General features: G+C 36.5%; 1 protein-coding gene across 5 annotated transcripts in view; it reads left to right on the forward strand.

Moving 5' to 3' along the window:
* Positions 1 to 18,314, forward strand: part of IFT80 (intraflagellar transport 80) — a 141,508-nt gene that overhangs the window by 11,360 nt on the left and 111,834 nt on the right. For 4 of the 5 annotated variants that reach the window (XM_078353935.1, XM_054247142.2, XM_054247144.2 and 1 more), the window contains 4 exons: positions 9,412 to 9,493; positions 12,336 to 12,558; positions 16,482 to 16,592; positions 18,159 to 18,227. In XM_078353935.1, the coding sequence (XP_078210061.1) occupies positions 9,458 to 9,493; positions 12,336 to 12,558; positions 16,482 to 16,592; positions 18,159 to 18,227 (439 nt within the window). In that variant the 5' untranslated portion in view covers positions 9,412 to 9,457. Of the gene's footprint in view, positions 1 to 9,411; positions 9,494 to 12,335; positions 12,559 to 16,481; positions 16,593 to 18,123; positions 18,228 to 18,314 lie in introns of those variants that run through there. The other variant, XM_078353936.1, reaches the window with a different exon arrangement.

The following is an 18,314-nucleotide window of genomic DNA, read 5'->3' on the forward strand; positions in this document are numbered from 1 at the left end:
TTTTGGATCTCTCCATTCTCCTCATATGGGCACTTATTGCTATATACTTTCCTCTAGAGACTGCTTTAAATGTGTCCCAGAGGTTCTGGCACGTTGTGTCTTCGTTCTCATTGGTTTCGAAGAACTTCTTTATTTCTGCCTTCATTTCATTGTTTACCCAGACAACATTCAAGAGCAAGTTGTTCAGTTTCCATGAAGCTGTGCAGTTCTGGGTCGGTTTCTGAATTCTGAGTTCTAACTTGATTGCACTATGGTCTGAGAGGCTGTTTGTTATGATTGCAGTTGTTTTGCATTTGTTGAGCAGTGCTTTACTTCCAATTATGTGGTCAATTTTAGAGTAGGTGTGATGTGGTGCTGAGAAGAATGTGTATTCTGTGGATTTGGGGTGGAGAGTTCTGTAAATGTCTATCAGGTTTGCTTGCTCCAGGTCTGAGTTCAAGCCCTGGATATCCTTATTGATTTTCTGTCTGGTTGATCTGTCTAGTATTGACAGTGGAGTGTTAAAGTCTCCCACTATTATTGTGTGGGAGTCTAAGTCTCTTTGTAAGTCATTAAGAACTTGCCTTATGTATCTGGGTGCTCCTGCATTGGGTCCATATATGTTTAGGATCGTTAGCTCTTCTTGTTGTATCGATCCTTTTACCATTATGTAATGGCCTTCTTTGTCTCTTTTGATCTTTGTTGCTTTAAAGTCTATTTTATCAGAGATGAGAATTGCCACTACTGCCTTTTTTTGCTTTCCATTTGCTTGGTAAATCTTCCTCCATCCCTTTATTTTGAGCCTTTGTGTATCCTTGCATGTGAGATGGGTTTCCTGGATACAGCACACTGATGGGTTTTGGATTTTTATCCAATTTGCCAGTCTGTGTCTTTTGATTGGTGCATTTAGTCCATTTACATTTAGGGTTAATATTGTTATGTGTGAATTTGATACTGCCATTTTGATGCTAAGTGGCTGTTTTGCCTGTTAGTTGTTGTAGATTCTTCATTATGTTGATGCTCTTTAGCATTCAGTGTGATTTTGGAATGGCTGGTACTGGTTGATCTTTTCTATGTGTAGTGCCTCTTTTAGGAGCTCTTGTAAAGCAGGCCTGGTGGTGACAAAATCTCTGAGTACTTGCTTGTTCGCAAAGGATTTTATTTTTCCTTCACTTCTGAAGCTCAGTTTGGCTGGATATGAAATTCTGGGTTGAAAGTTCTTTTCTTTAAGAATGTTGAATATTGGCCCCCACTCTCTTCTGGCTTGTAGTGTTTCTGCCGAGAGATCTGCTGTGAGTCTGATGGGCTTCCCTTTGTGGGTGACCCGACCTTTCTCTCTGGCTGCCCTTAGTATTCTCTCCTTTATTTCAACCCTGTTGAATCTGACGATTATGTGCCTTGGGGTTGCTCTTCTTGCGGAATATCTTTGTGGTGTTCTCTGAATTTCCTGCAATTGAGTGTTGGCCTGTCTTGCTAGGTGGGGGAAATTTTCCTGGATGATGTCCTGAAGAGTATTTTCCAGCTTGGATTCATTCCCTTCGTCCCCTTCTGGTACACCTATCAAACGTAGGTTAGGTCTTTTCACATAGTCCCACATTTCTTGGAGACTTTGTTCATTCCTTTTTGCGCTTTTTTCTCTGATCTTGGTTTCTCGTTTTATTTCATTGAGTTGGTCTTCGACTTCAGATATTCTTTCTTCTGCTTGGTCAATTCGGCTATTGAAACTTGTGCATGCTTAGCGAAGTTCTCGTACTGTGTTTTTCAGCTCCTTTAATTCATTCATATTCCTCTCTAAGTTATCCATTCTTGTTATCATTTCCTCGAATCTTTTTTCAAGGTTCTTAGTTTCTTTGCATTGATTTAATACATGATCTTTTAGCTCACAAAAGTTTCTCATTATCCATCTTCTGAAGTCTAATTCCGTCATTTCGTCACAATCATTCTCCATCCAGCTTTGTTCCCTTGCTGGTGAGGAGTTTTGGTCCTTTCTAGGAGGCGAGGTGTTCTGGTTTCGGGTGTTTTCCTCCTTTTTGCGCTGGTTTCTTCCCATCTTTGTGGATTTGTCCGCTGGTCGTCTGCGTAATTGCTGACTTTTCGATTGGGTCTCTCTTCGCGGACACAACGACAGCTCCAATCCTGGGTTGTTCTCGCAGCGCCATCTTGAGTCCCCCTCCCAGCTCTTGAGTCACCCTCCCTGCATTACTTCTTAATAAGATTTGAAAGCCAAAATGATTTCTTCATCCATGGGCTGCAGAAAGGATGTTGTTGTTAGCAGGCATGGAAACATTAATCTCCTTGTACACCTCCATCAGAGCTCTTGGGTAATTAGGTACATTGTCAATGAGCAGTGATCTTTTGAAGGAAAAAAAAATTTTTTTTTTTGGAGGAGTGTGTTTCAAAAGTTGGCTTAAAATAGTAAACCATGCTGTATACATATGTGCTATAATTCAGACTTTGTTGTTCTATTTATAGAGCACAGGCAGAGTAGATTTAGCTTAATTCTTATTGGCCCTAGAATTTTTGGAATGGCAAATAAGCATTGGCTTTATCTTAAAGTCACCAGCTGTATTAGCACCTATCAAGAGAGTCAGGGTGTCATTTGAAGCTTTGAAGCCAGGCATTAACTTCTAATTATCAAAGTCCTAGATGGCATCATCTTGGCTGTTTCATCTACATTGAAAATCTGTTGTTTAGTGGAACCACCTGATTTCATCAATTATCTTAGCTAGATCTAGATAACTTGTTGTAGCATCTAAGTTAGCACTTAGTGCTTCACTTTTCACCTTCATGTTATGGAGAAGGCTTATCTCCTTAAATCTCATTAACCAAACTCTGCTAGCTTCAGACTTTTCTCCTGCAGCTTCCTCACTGAGATTGCTCAACCTTCATAGAATGAAAGAGAATTAGGGCCTTCGTCTGGATTAGGCTTTGGCTTAAGGGAATGTTGTGGGTACTTTGATCGTCTATTCTGACCACTAAAACTTTCTCTATATCAGCAATAAGGCAGTTTTACTTTCTTATCATTCGTGTTTTCATTGGAGTAGCACTTTTAATTTTTTTCAAGAACGTTTTCTTTGCATTTACAGCTTGGCTATTTGGCACAAGAGGCCTAGCTTTGGCCTGCTTGGGCTTTCAACATGCCTTCCTCACTAAGCTTAGTCATTTCTAGCTTTTGATTTAAAGTGATAGACCTTTCTCTTGAATACTTAGAGGCCATTGTGGGTTTATTCACCTAGTTTCAATATTGCTGTGCCTGAAAGAATAGGGAAGCCTGAGGAGAGGAGAGATGGAGAAACGGCTGGTGGGTGGAATAGTCAGAACACACAACATTTATGCATTAAGTTTGCCATTTTACACAATCATGCTTTGCAGTGCCCCCAAACAATTAAAATAGTAAAAATCACTGATCACAGATCACCGTGGGAGATATAATAACAATGAAAATGTCTGACATATGGCAAGAATTACCAAAATGTGATACAGAGGTATTAAGTGAGCACATGCTGTTGGAAAAATGGTTGATAGACTTGCCCAAGGCAGGATTACCACAAACCTTCAATTTGTAAAAAAAAAAAAAAAATTCAATATCTGTGAAGTGTAATAAAGCACAATAAAGTAAGAAATACCTATGTCTCTCTCTCTATGTGTGTATATATATATATATATTCTTCATATATAGTCATAGACACATATATACATAGATATATCTGTCTATATATAGAGGGAGAGTTTAGGAATTGTCTCATGTGATTGTGGGAGCTGGCAAGGCTAAAATCTGTAGCCAGTCCGGTAGGTTGGAAATTCAGGTATGAGTTGATGTTGCAGTTTTGAGTCCCAAGGCTGGAAACTCAGGCGGAATTTCTGTGTTGTAGTCTGGAGGCAGAATTCCTTTTCTGAGGGGGGAACCTTGGTCTTTGTTAAGGCCTTCAGGTGATTAGATGAAGCCTACCTACATTATGTGAGTAATATGCTTTATTTAAAGTTAACTGGTTGAAAATGTTACACTCACCTGTGAAAAAATAACTTTATAGCAACATTTAGATTAGTGTTTGCTGAAACAACTGTGTACCATAATCTAGCCAAGTTGTCACATAAAATTAACCATCACAATGGAAATCCAGAGTAATAAGGACCTTGGACAACATCGTAAAAACTTTGTTTTCACTCCGGGTGAGATAGGAAGCCACTAAAGAGTGCTGAGCAGGAGAGTACCATGGTTTAATCTATTTTTTATTTTTTTTTAGAAACAGGGTCTCACTGTATTGGCCAGGCTGGAGTTCAGTGGCATGAACATAGAGCTCACTGTAACTTTAACCTCCTGTACTCAAGCAATCATCCTGCCTCAGCCCTCCCAAGTAGCTAGGACTTGGGAAGAAATTTCTTATCAAGATTGAAAAGAAATTCCACAGAGTTTCATATGCTGCTAGAAGGCTGCCGCTTTTTCTCTTACAAGTCTGTATCAACACTGCTTAAGAGAGCAGTTCCAAGAAGGCTACAGTTTAAATTGATTAGCCACCATTTCTCAAGAGGCATATGGGACTACTCTGTCATACCTTATATCCCTGTTTACCTCAGTCTCCACATTTAAGACTCAATTCCCTACATTAGTTTGTTCTTAGGATTAGCTGTTGATGACAGTAGCTTAAATAAAACTATTCTCTATCACTTTAAACTTCAACGGTACAGGATTGATGTGACTTTCCACAAGGTCAGGAATCTTGGCTCTTTTTTATCTTGCTGTGTTATATATGGCTTTCATGGCATGGCATGGGGAGTGTTACTCTTCCAGGTGTTTTTATTTGCCAAGTATGCTGTGATTTTACATAACTTTTGTAAGAGGTAATGAAATGGGGTTCTCAGATAACTCACTTTTCACATTGCCACTCTGGAGTTAGGCAATATGAACTTAGGTGGTATTATTGTTGGGTAGTGTATCTGATGCAGGGCAGGCTTACCTCAGGAGGGTTCTCGGCATGGCCCAGGAAAGAATTGAAGAGTGAGCCGGTGGTGTTATGTGGAAACTTTTATTGACGCAGCAGTGTACAACCCCAGCAAAGGTACTGTTCCATGTGGAGCAGGGCTACCCCATAGGCAGTATGCCCAGAGGAACAGCTCAAAGGTAGTTCTGCAGTCACATTTTTGCCCACTTTTAACTTTATGCAAATTAAGAGGTGAGTTATGCAGAAATTTCTAGAAAAACAGGTAACTTCCTGGTGTTACTGTGGCAATGGTAAACCTACATGGCACACTGATGGACGTGTCTTACAGAGAGGTGATTTCACCTATTCTATGTTTTAGCCAGTCCCCAGTCTGGTCCCATTGGAGCCCTCCCTTCAGAGTTGAGTCCTGCCTCTTCATTTCTACCCTTCACAGAATATAAAAGCCAGATTGGGCCAGTAGGTTGATGATATTATAATATCCACTGTCAGTTTCAGTATTATTAATACCCTGTGTGGCCACACCTGGTTTCAAAGGCAGCTAGGAAACATAGTCTTCATTTTAGGAGGCCAGATGTACAGCAAAACTTCAAATTCCTATACCACAGAAGCAGGGATGAATGGATATTGTGGGATAGCCAGCTGTTTCTACCATCTCCATCTATTTTAAACCTTTAGTTCTTCACCATCTAAATTTTTTTGGAACTCATGGTTTGTCATTAGCCAAATCAGTGTCCTCAGCTTTTATTCTGAATGATCGCTTTACTCTTGAAGTCTAACTTAAATCTGGTTGTTTCCTAAGGAGAAGCTGCTTTTACAGATCTCTCAAGTAGAGGCTGTTTTGCCTCCCAAACTCCCATATATCAGAGTCTTATCTCTCATTACTGTTTCTGGACAGTTGATTCTCTTTCTTCTTCCTGTCTAAAATCTCGTGGTCCATTTGAAACAAGTCCTACCAGATTAAACCATTCTCTGCTGTGCTTTTATGTAGTCATCTGCAGAACTCTTTGCTCTGTCCTCATTCAATGAGTATTTTAAGCATCTTGCTATCTCTATCTCCAATACTATTCTTATCATTATCTTCCGTGATTTAAATGTCCACAAATAAGTCTAGTCCATTGCCTGGCCTGTCAGTTCCTTGACCTGGGCCACCCACTTTCACAGTCATAACCTATCTTATCATTACCAATATTTATACTGGCTCTAAAATCTGTTTTAAGTATCCCTTTGTCTATCTCCACTTGTTTTCACTAGTTAATGTCCTCTGGACTCTTAATGCTAACAATTCTAAAGACTTCAGTAGGATTTCCAGGCCATTGAATCTACCACTTTTTCATGTTCTCTTTGGTAGTTTCATCTTATTGCATGGCTTTGAATAGGATCTTTTGCTGATATCTAGTTGATATCTGCAACTCCAACTTCCCACTTGACTCCAGACTTACTGTATTATGTCTGATTTCTCTTTGGGTTTGCCTTTGGGTTGTCTAATAGACACCTTGTACTTAATATATCCAAAACAGAATGTTTGATGTCACCCCTTCCAACCTGTTTCTCAATGTTCTTCATTTCAGTAAATGGCAACTTTATTCTACCTATTGAAACTTTACGGTAATTTTTTACTACTGTTTTTCTTAAACCCAATTCATCAGCAAATCTTCTGAAATCTTTTTTCAAAATATATTTAGAATATGACCACTTCATGCTACTTGTAGTACTGCCTTCCTTGTCCTTCTTTATCTAAGTCACTTTCATTTTTCTTCTGGATTATTGAAATCTTAACTGGTCTTACTACTTCCAGTTTTACTCGTTTTCTCTCCTGAGAGGCTCTTTTTTGTATACCACCCATAGCATCCATTTAAAATGTAAATCAGCTTATATCGCTTATTTGCTCATAACCTCTCCACTGGCTTCTTGGTTCATTCAGAAGAAAAACTAAAGCTTTTATTATGACTTTCCAAGGCTCTGTATGATGTGTCCCACCCTCTTCTTCCCTAATTTCCTGCCAGTCCCTTACTTATTTTATTTTAGGCATACTGGTCTTCATATTCTGACTTAGCTTTAAAACAATTACTGGCTGGTGTATTTAGAATAGTTTGTAGGAGTAAGTATAGGAATAGGAAGATGCATTTTGAGACCACTGCAATAATTGAGGCAGAGAATAGTGGTGGCTTTGGACTATGAGGAAGGTACTCAGAAATGACCAGATTTGTTGTATATTTTAGTGGTTGGATTGTCACATATTGTTGGGCACATTTTTTTCCTCTCAAGCCTCATAAATGTAGACCCACACTGGACCAAAAACAACTTTTAAATGATTTTTAGTAGCAAAGACATAGTTGCTGCTACTTGCTCCCTGTGTAAACTTGCAAAGTTACCTATACCCTCAAAATTTTCTTTATATTATCTAAATCCAACCCCTGCCCCAATACCACTGGATAGTCAGAGCCTCATGATCAATACCCTTAGGCAGATAAAAATACCTCAATGCAGCATTCAGGCACATCTGCACTTCCCCAAATTGGCTGTTTTAATATTACTTTTTCTGTTATTCCCCTATTCAATCTCACATCAGAGTACACGTATCATTCATACAGATGATCTCAGATAAATGGAATGTGTGGGAAAGATCTTTCTGAGTAAGGGAAGATCTTCCCAGTGTTAGAATGCCATCGTCTTCTTTTGCTGATTCCTTGGCATCATGTTTCTGAATGGTTAATGATTCCTTTCTTATGAAAATCATACTGCTTCTGCTGGGTGTGGTGGCTCAAACCTATAATCCCAGCACTTTGGGAGGCTGAGGCAGGTGGATCACGAGGTCAGGAGATAGAGACCATACTGGTCAACATGGTGAAACTCTGTCTCTACTAAAATACAAAAAATCAGCCCAGCATGGTGGCGTACGCCTATAGTTCCAGCTACTTGGGAGGCTGAGGCAGGGGAATTCCTTGAACCTGGGAAGCGGAGGTACAGTGAACTGAAATCATGCCACTGCACTCCAGCCTGGTGACAGAGCAAGACTCCATCTCAAAAACAAAACAAAAACCATACTGCTTCTACTATTTGTAGGGGATTATGATTTATTCTCATGAGGAATTATTTTAATTATGGATTTTGGCAGTTTTAGGTTTTCTGATGTAGAATAAATCATGTCTTTTAAGTTTCTGATTGTAATAGTATATTCAGCTTTTGTGTGTATTTTATTGTTGATTGTGTTGCATTTCCAGAAGCAAATATTTATCTGCCTTTCTTCTGTTAAAATCCTTATAAATTGAGTAAATTTCAATTACTGTGAAAAAGCAGCATTTCATAAAATGTTAGTCTTTTTTCCCCTTTCTAATTGGAGGGGGCCTGATGGAAGAGGGAGTTTGGAGGAAGGTAGAGAACTCCTAAAGATCAAAAAAAGTGAACCTAGGAAGTGTGCCTGGGAGACATTGTAATCTGGCTCTGGCTGTGCTACACATAGTTTCATACTTTTGAAGTTCAACAGAAATCACTCTAAGAGAACTGAAAGAGAAAGAAGTGAAAAGAGTGCTTTGAAATACAGCTTTATTTAGCACTGTGCTGATGTAAAGTTTCTTGGATTCAGGAGAATGAGAAATTGTCTAAGGGAGGCCTACTGGATTCTTATCTATAGTCAGGACCTCCTTTGATGTAGTTAGCAGTAATTTTCAACTTGGTAAAGAGGATTTTTTTCCCCATTAATTACGCTTTCATTTGATTTATATTTACCTATTTAGGTTAGTGATGTTACTCAGAAAGAATTCTGTAAATGTAAATCGGACTCAGACAATTTAGCATGTTCTTGATTTCTATCTTTTTTTTTTTGTACAGCAACATATTCATAGCAATGATTTGTGTCTTGATGTTATGGCTATTTAGGGAATGTTATTCTTCTTTTTGTAAGTTTTTATTTGGCAATTACATTGTGATTTTCATATAACTTTCATAAGCATTTTATTACCTCTTCCTTAAATAAGTCATTTATTTTTTACATTGTCACTGTGGTAACCATAACTGTTGGGCAGTGTATCTGCCCCCACTGCAGGATGTCAACCCTTGATTGGGCCCCTAGGTTTATGATGTTATATTTTTCCACATGGATTCTAGAATTGTAGCTTAGTCCTCAATCAGACCTTGTATATTTAATTTATATCCAGTAGACAGGACCAAAATTGAAGAGTTCCCAGTTTGTGGAATCTTTTGATTTGGCCTCAGGACATGGAAATTCTTTACCTGACCAGATCTACCTAGTGCTGTTCTGCGTAGAACAGTCTCAGACAGGTTGTAGAGGACTCCTGGGGTTTGACCCAAGGCTTTCCATCCCGTGGCAGGATTGGCACACCCACTAATTTTCTTTCTCTTTCCATGTACTTGATGTCAGAAGGATTGAAGGTGCTCCTTGGGGTGCAAAGAAGTTTTGTTTGCTTTTTTTGTGTGTACACATACATTTGTTTTTCATGCTGACTTTATATTTTCTCTCCTTTTATTTTTACAGAAAATAGAATCAAGTGGCATCTGAAATTTTTGCTGGAAGTGGAGTCATGAGACTGAAGATATCTCTTTTAAAAGAACCAAAGCATATCCTTTTAATGCTTATAAATCTTATTGTGATTTTCTTAATTATAGTATTGTTAAAACTTTCCTCTATTTTATATTCTAGTTGAAGAATATATATATTTTTTCATTCCTTTAGTGGCAGTTTACCTAAATTGTTTAAAAATATTTAAGATCACATGTTGTAGGTAATTCTCCAAAGTGAACTATTTGCTATAAATCTTACTTTCAAATTCTTATTGACATTTTTCTTACTCTACTTAAGTACTATACTTAAAAACTTAAAAAACAGATTTTGTTTTCTTTAATAGGATCTTAAAAAGGAAGCTCTTTTTTTTGAGACGAAGTCTGGCTCTGTCGCCCAGGCTGGAGTACAGTGGTGCGATCTCAGCTCACTGTGACCTCCACCTCCCCGGTTCTAGTGATTCTCCTGCCTCAGCCTCCTGAGCAGCTGGGACTACAGGTGCCCACCAACATGTCCAGCTAATTTTTGTAATTTTGTGTTTTTTTGTAGAGCCAGGGTTTCATCATGTTGGCAAGGCTGGTCTTGAACTCTAGATTTTAGGTGATCTGCCTGCCTCAGCTTGCCAAAGTGCTGGGATTATAGGCATGAGCCACCGTGCCGGGCCAAAAAAGCAACCTTTTTTTTTTTTTTTTTAAAACCAAGTAGTTTCTTTGCTAGTGTGATCTAGCATTTACTAAATTCAGCTGTGCTCTATTTCTTAACATTCATGATAAAGTGAAGGACAAGTTGGGGAAATCTGAGCAGTCAAATCCTCATTTCACATGGGAAGGTGGCAATTAGTAATATTTTCTCAAACACGTGACCCTATATTTTATCAGCAAGAGTCCCCAGTTATGTGTCAAGGAGATATGGCAGGCACCACTATCATCATTCTTAGACATTTAGACTAATTCTATTCAAAGTATCTTTTGTAGACTTTATTGCAAAAGTCTACAAAAGGTCTGTGAAAGAATAAAAGAAATTGAAAGTAAGGGCTGAGAAATTTTGGTAGCAATTTGACATTGTTATAATGTCCAAATTTTCTAGTATTTCATTTTTATTATATCTTCCAAAATACCCATCTGCAATGGATTCAAATTTTTAAAAAAATCTGGTGCTTCGTAAGAACTAGGAAAGCACTGATTTAAACGTTTGATCAGACGTTTTAAATTGGTGTTTTCATTTTATGTTATCTTGTCTGCTTATTTAACTATTAAGTGAAGATGCAATTATGTTTATTTCTCCTTAAATCATTTTTACTGTCTTTTCAAAAAGTGTGCTTTCAAGAGTTCATGCCATACAGTTTTATAGATTTCAAAACCATGTCTACTGTCTGCTTTTACCTTTCAAGCCAAGGAATAACAATGTTTTTAGACTTTCTTGATCTGGCAGTCCTCTCATTTCTCTCATAATTTTAATTGACCTGTTAGTTTGAAGATAATGTCATGGATGTCTGGCATGTACTTATAGCAATTCATATAAGGTTAAGCTAATGATTTTTTGTTTCGGTTGTATGCATATTTGTTTGTGAGTTTTCTTCCTTTCTGGGTTTTACCTAAACTTCTCCTATTTTAGGTTTTACCTAACATTGTTTAGGCGACAGCAATTTTAATAGAACAATTTTTTCAGGAACGGTCTAGTGTCCTTTTGTTTAGATTGTGTTTTGAGTTCTGAGTATTCCACTATTCTTTTTATTACCTTTTTGTGCAGACTTTTATGATCTTTCCGTAATCTCTTTTTATCTTTTTGGTTTCTGCTTAATGTGTCATATTTTGAAGTATTAAAAAGTCTTGGGACATCCTAGAATAATTATGGCACATTGTCTCTGTTTCCTTGGAAAAAACAATCAAACTATTGCTCAAATAAGACAATAAAAGTACTGGTGAGAAATGAAGGAAATAAAAGGATTATATCATAACAATAAGAATAAACAACTCAACTAGGAATAATCGGGCAGTATAGTCATCCAGATGTAGCAAGAGAAAACATTCTTTGTAAATAACAAACTGAAATGCCTTTAGATACCACAATTCTGCTAGGGTAAGTAAGCATTCTGTCCTGATGGAGGAAGTGAGGGCTACTTGAGCATCTCAACTTACGTAGAAATTCTGATAAATTAGAGACTGAAAAAAATGGGTCAAATAAAGTAAACATTTTTGGAATCATATCTCGTCCAGCACTGTGCATTTTATAAGTGAAGTAAATCATAATTGAATTATTTCCTAAGTTTAATGTAAGAAAGTTTGGTATTGTTAATGAAAAATATAAAATGAAAAAAAAATTCGGTAAGATTTTAGTTTCAGCTGTTAAGCCATAGGTTCTTTCCTAGGTGAATTGTTAAGATAATATGTGATTTAAAAGGGTATCTTACTGTTAGATTTCAGTCTTCTTTTGACACTTGATTTTTTTTTTAGCAAAAGAATACATGCTTATTTTAATAACTTAAATGGCACAGATATATATAAAGAAAAAAGTATAGTTCCCTTTGCTCCCTACCTATCCCCCAACAGTTACGTGTAGATCCTTTGATACCTTTTGATCTACTAGGTTTCTTTTGTGTACCTTTTGGCTTGTTTGTACAATATTGTATAACACAAGTTGTAAATTTTCATGTGGTCAGATCTTTTCTTCCCCTTCTTTTGTCATCTGGATTTCTTTCTTGCTTTCCATTCTTAGAACTGTTTTAACAGATGCTTATTTTCTCTTATATAGAAAAAAATACCAGTCATAAAATGGAAAATACATTTAGAAGCTTGAAAAGATTTGATCCTATTTTACTTACACCTTATAATCTGTATCTGTGAATTATTCATTAAGACTTAAGACTTTTGTATGTTTTATATCTCCTTAACATGGTGACACATCAAGAATTAGTAAGCTGTGTGGGCTGGACTACTGCTGAAGAGCTGTATTCATGCAGTGATGATCACCAGATAGTGAAGTGGAACTTGTTAACTAGTGAAACAACTCAAATAGTAAAGCTTCCTGATGATATTTACCCTATAGATTTTCACTGGTTTCCGAAAAGTTTGGGTGTAAAGAAGCAAACCCAGGCAGAAAGCTTTGTCCTCACGAGTTCTGATGGTAAGTATTTAATAAACATTATATGCTTACCATTGTATTTCAAAGACTTAACAGTATTATTTGTGCTTTGAGTTGTTTTACAAAACTGGTATTGGTGGATCTGCATACTTTTATCCACACATTGTATATGTTTTCTGAAGAGTCACTTGGTTTGTGTATAGGCTGTGAGACTATTGTCATGGAAGAAAGTTAATCTAACTGGCATATGCTAGGATTGAATATGGGCCTTTGGCTTTATTACATATATATATTTTTTAGAGACGGGGTCTCACTGCAGGCCAGAGTGCAGTGATGTGATCATAGCTCACTGTAGCTTCAAACTCCTGAGCTCAAGCAATCAATCTTCCGGCCTCAGCCTCTTGAATAGCTGGGACTGCAGGTGCACATTATCACATTGGTTGATTAAAACAATTTTTTTGTAGAGACAGGGTCTCATCTTGTTGCCCAGGCTAGTCTCATACTCCTGGCCTCAAGTAATCCTCCTGCCTTGGCCTCCCAAAGTGCTAGGATTATTGGGATGAACCACCATGCCCAGCTGGCTTTACTTTTTTAGTACTCTTACCAGTTGAGTTAAGCTGTTATCATAGTTTTAGTTTCTAAATTCTTCAAATTTAACTTAATACAACCACAATGAAAAGAGATACATACTCATTTAATAAGGTATCTGTTAAATATGTCCTTTATTTTCCAGTACATGTTAATTTTCAGTTCCAGAGTTGAAGAGTTATATAATTTGACCACAGCTTTCTATTGGTGCATAGAAAGTATGATTTTTTTTTCACTTTTTAAGGGTTTGTTTTTATATTTGTTTTCTTAGAAATCTTGAACTGTTTTCATCTGTGTTATATTTTACCTACTGTTTCAGTTAGGAGCACATTTATTCAAAGTAACAGAAACTTTCTTGGCTAATTTAAGCACAAATAGAGGTTTTTTTTTTTTTGGTTCCCCCAGATCTAGGAGTAGATCAAGCACTACTTGCATCAGGCCCCTGTTCTTACCATCTCTTGGGTAGGCTCTGTCCACAGGGTCAACATGATGGTGAATATGATGCGGCCAGTAGCCAAGGCTCATCATACTTCATAAGACTGCTTCTTCCTCAGTGTCTCATGTAGGCAGGTTGCAGAGGGACCCTAAATGAACTTGAGTCATGTGCTCATCACTGAGTCAATCAGTTTGGTCAAGAGAATGGACTTTGGGAGCTTAGGGCAGATCATTTGAGGTCAGGAGTTTGAGACCAGCCTGAGCAACATGGTGAAATCCCCATCTCTACTGAAAATACAAAAAAATTGGCTGGGTGTGGTGGTGAATGCCTGTAGTCACAGCTACTTGGAAGGCTGAGGCAGAATTGCTTGAACCTGGGAGGCAGAGGTTACAGTGAGCCGAGATCAAACAGTGCACTTTATCCTTGGTGACAGAGACTCTGTCTCAAAAAAAAAAGGACAATGGGATACTGACTGAGTATATCCAGCCTCAGGCCATCCACATGCAAAGGGGAAGAGAAAGAAGAGTGCTTTTGTTACCAGAAGAGGGAAAGGCTGTTAGGAATCTCAGATTACACTTGTTTTACAGAGAGACTTGTAGTTTTTTAAAAGCTTTGTTTTTTGCAAACTTGATTAAATGAGATACGTGTGTAAAATAACTTGGTAGAGTGCCTGGTGCTTAGAAGATGAACCACAGCTAGAGTTTAGTTTACCCCAGATGATAAAGTGAGCCATTGACTTAAAAAAATAACTTTGATGTAATTTCACATTTACAGCAAAGTTTTAAGAATTGTACAAATAATTCCTTCATGTCCTTTATCCAGAGTCACCAGTTTCACATTTTGTCCCGTATACATTGGTACAAAATATTGGCTCTGTTTCTTTCTACATACATTACATACATACACATGACACACACACAGACACACACGCACACACACTTTTTCTGAAAGATGTGAGAGTAATTTGCGTACATGTACTTTTAACCATAAATACTTCAATGCATTTCCTAGGAATAAGAATTTTCTGTTACATTGCCACAATACATTGATAAAAATCAGGACATTTAGCAATACTATTATCTAATCCATAGTTTATATTTAAATTTTAACAATCATTCTAATTTTCCATAGAAATTTGTTTTTGCTGGTACAGGATAATACATTGCTTTTATTGTGTCTCCTTAGCTTCCTTTAATCTGGAACAACTCTTCAGTCTTTTATGATCTTGGCAGTTTAGAAGAATATATGCCTGTTATTTTATAGTTCTTCCATTTATTTTTGTATGATATTTCCTCATGATTAGATTCAATTTATACGTCCTTAGCAGGATACTTAGGGCAGCAGATTAGGAGATTTATGATGTTGGTTTGACCCATTATTGGTTATGTTAACCTTAATTATAAGTTAGTAAGTTCATGTTCATTAAGTTAATCTCTGTAAAGTTACTATTTACTCCTTTTAATAATTTGTGAAAAGATACTTTGACACTATGTAAAAATACTCTCCTCCTCATCAAACTTCCTCCCACTCTGTTAGCATCTGTTGATGACTCTTGGCTGAATCACTTATTACAAAGATGGTTTGCCAAATGGTGAATTTTCCAACTCCATAATTCATTCCATATTGATTAGTTGGTATTCTACACCAAGGTAGAGCTTCCTGTCCCATGTTCATATATTTATTTGTTTTTTGGGGTCAGATTAGACTTGTAGATTCTTATTTTATTTTGCAAATAATATTATCATTTTTTAATTTTGATGTTAAAAGTGCCCCAGATTTGGTCAGTGGGAGCTCCATCAAGCCAACTACAGTGATTTTTTTTTTTTAATTTTACATGTGTCTTTATCATTTTTTGAGCCTTCCTTGCTGGCACAAGATGTTCCAGGCTTATCTTGTACTTTCTTAGTCCCAGCCCCCAAATCAGCCATTTTCCACAGAGACCTGTTCTTTTTCTGGTAGTTAATGGTATTTTAAAAAACAAGATAACAGTGCTAGCTCTGCTCATTCCAGTGGGGTGTATTTGCTTCAAGGCCCTTTCAGTAGATAGAGCTAAGAACTGTGAATATAAAACCTTGAAACAAGTGACATAATAGACATAGGTATATAGTACTATGATAAATCAGAGGGATATAAAACTCTGCTGTGATGTGGCCAAGGGAGGGTCAAGAGAAATGTCAAGAAAGTCTTGTGTTAAGCACAGTTTTACAGTCTTGACTTTTTTTTTTTTAAACAGTCTGTAAAAATGCTGGAAAAGGCATAAAGGAGAGGAACCAAATAGTAAAATGGATAATCCCAAGTTTTAAAATACTTGCCTTATATAATTTTATACTCTGTCAGGCACCAGGTAGACAAAGCAAGCCACTTAGTTGCAGAAGTATGTACATATATTGGCAAAAAATAAAAACAGTGTAACTCTAAAGGACATAAGCTAATTATATGGGATGTCAGATAGACAAATCAACAGTGCAAAGAATAAGTGATACAAGAAGTCAAGAAAGGAAGGATCAATGTTGTTTCTGAATGATCATTAAATTTAATCATATACAGCTGGTAATTTAAAACACTTTCCCATCCATAGGTGTGATATATTTATTGGTATGTTATTTCTGAAGCACAGACATATACCCAGACCACAGGTATTTAAATTATGTTAACTAAATCAAAATGTTTATGAATTTTTATTTTTTCCCTATTATGAACATATATAATTATTTTGAACCAAGTAAACATATGCATTTTCAATTTATTTTAAAATATTTTACAATATTTAAATAATTTTGTTTTTGTGCCTATTTTCCAATAGATTCATGTATGAGATTAAGAATAATTACAGTTAATATTTGCCTTTATGCCTCCATCGCCTTTTACCTAGTCTAGTAGTAAGTGCTTTGTTGATTGAATAAATTAATATAATAGATTTTTCAAATGTAATTTCTTTTAGGTAAATTTCATCTGATTTCCAAGTTAGGAAGAGTGGAAAAAAGTGTAGAAGCTCACTGTGGAGCAGTACTTGCAGGAAGATGGAATTACGAAGGAACAGCATTAGTTACAGGTAAGTTGTCTGTAAAAATGACATTTGAAATGAATTTTTTAAAGAAAAATTTCCAAAGAAACAGAATATTTTCATTTAGCAATAGTGTCTTTCATTGTCTAATAGCAAAAAATTGGCATAATGTTGTTACACCCTGCTATATAAATGTTATAATGCAGAATATTATATTAATCCTTTTCTTATGTGACCTTGGGAGACTGTTCTGTCAAAGAAGGCTTTTGGAATGGTCAAGTATAAGATAAATAAAAGTTCTTTAAAAATTCTTTAAAATTTGAAAATTCCAAATATTCTCGTTTAACTGATCTTTATCTCCCTTCTGTCTCTTTCCCATCCCCTGCCCTACATTAAGGATTCTTATCTTCACCTATTACATTAGTTATCAATTGCTCATAACAAATTACTCCAATAGTTAGTGGCTTAAAATAATAAGCATGTAGCACCCGATAGTTTCTGTGGGTCAGGGAGTAGTTTAGGTGGGTGGTTCTGTCTAAGAGCTTCTCATGAGGTTCTAGTCAAGTTGTTGGATGGGGCTGCAGTCATATGAAGGTTTGTCTGGTGCTGGAGGATCTAATTCCAAGATGTCTTACTCACATGGTTGTTGGCATGAGGCCTTAGTTCTCTGGCTTTGACAGAAGACCTTAATTAATTCTTTGCCACAGGGGCATCTCCATAAGGCTGCTTAAGTGTTTTTACAACATGGCAGCTGCTGTCTCCCAGTGATCCAAAAGAGAGCCAGGTAGAAGCTACAGTATTTTTTGTAATGCATCCTCAGAAATCGTACTCTGTTTCAATTATATTCTGTTGACTTAATAAGTCACTTCATACAGCCCACACTGGCAGAGAGGGAAATTAAACTGTGCCTCTTGAAGGGAAGAATAACAAAGAATTTGAGGATATGTTTTAAAACCGTCATACCTATACCCTGGGCTTTCTCTAGGACTTTCCTCAGTGAATTGTCGCTTCTCTTGTATCTTCAACGTCTCCTTGTCCATTGGTTTCTTTGTCAGCATGTAAATATGTTCAGATATCACTCATTTTAAAAATTAACAAGAGATAAAAATCCCTCTGTTAATAAACAGCTTTCTGTACCTGCAGCTATTTTCTTTCTCCCTTTTTCAGCCAAGCTGTTCAAAGGAGTAGTTTATTACTTCACTTCATTCAGTCCCCAACTCACTGGAATTTGGCTGCAGTTCTTATTACATTGCAAATACTTTTCTTAGAATTCTAAGATGGAGATTGCAGTGACAAAGGAAACATTATTTGAGCAATATACTTAGAAGTCTTCTAAGATTAAAGGAAAAAAAATTTTTAATTATGAAAGTTAAGCTACTTTGATAAAATCATCTCCAAGTAATTTTTATTAACTGATACAGTTATAAAGTTCTCTGTCATTTAATTAAATCGTATCTGAATTTTAAATATGTGGTAATATCCCATGATTTGAGGGAGCCTAGAAAAAAAAGAATACGCAGTATTATAGGTACTCTTGATTTTTATATTCAAATTTAATGTTTAAATTTATTTTCTATAGGTAAAAACACTGATTAAATTCTTTTCCCTGTATAGTTGGAGAAGATGGACAAATAAAAATTTGGTCAAAGACTGGGATGCTTAGATCAACTTTAGCTCACCAAGGTATGTTTTATAATTGACAATTTCATTTTTGCAAATTATACAATACAAAAATGCCTTAAAGTTTTCCTTTAGAAACAATCTGATATG

Source organism: Callithrix jacchus, chromosome 17 (assembly GCF_049354715.1).
Source record: "Callithrix jacchus isolate 240 chromosome 17, calJac240_pri, whole genome shotgun sequence".
Taxonomy (NCBI): domain Eukaryota; kingdom Metazoa; phylum Chordata; class Mammalia; order Primates; family Cebidae; genus Callithrix; species Callithrix jacchus.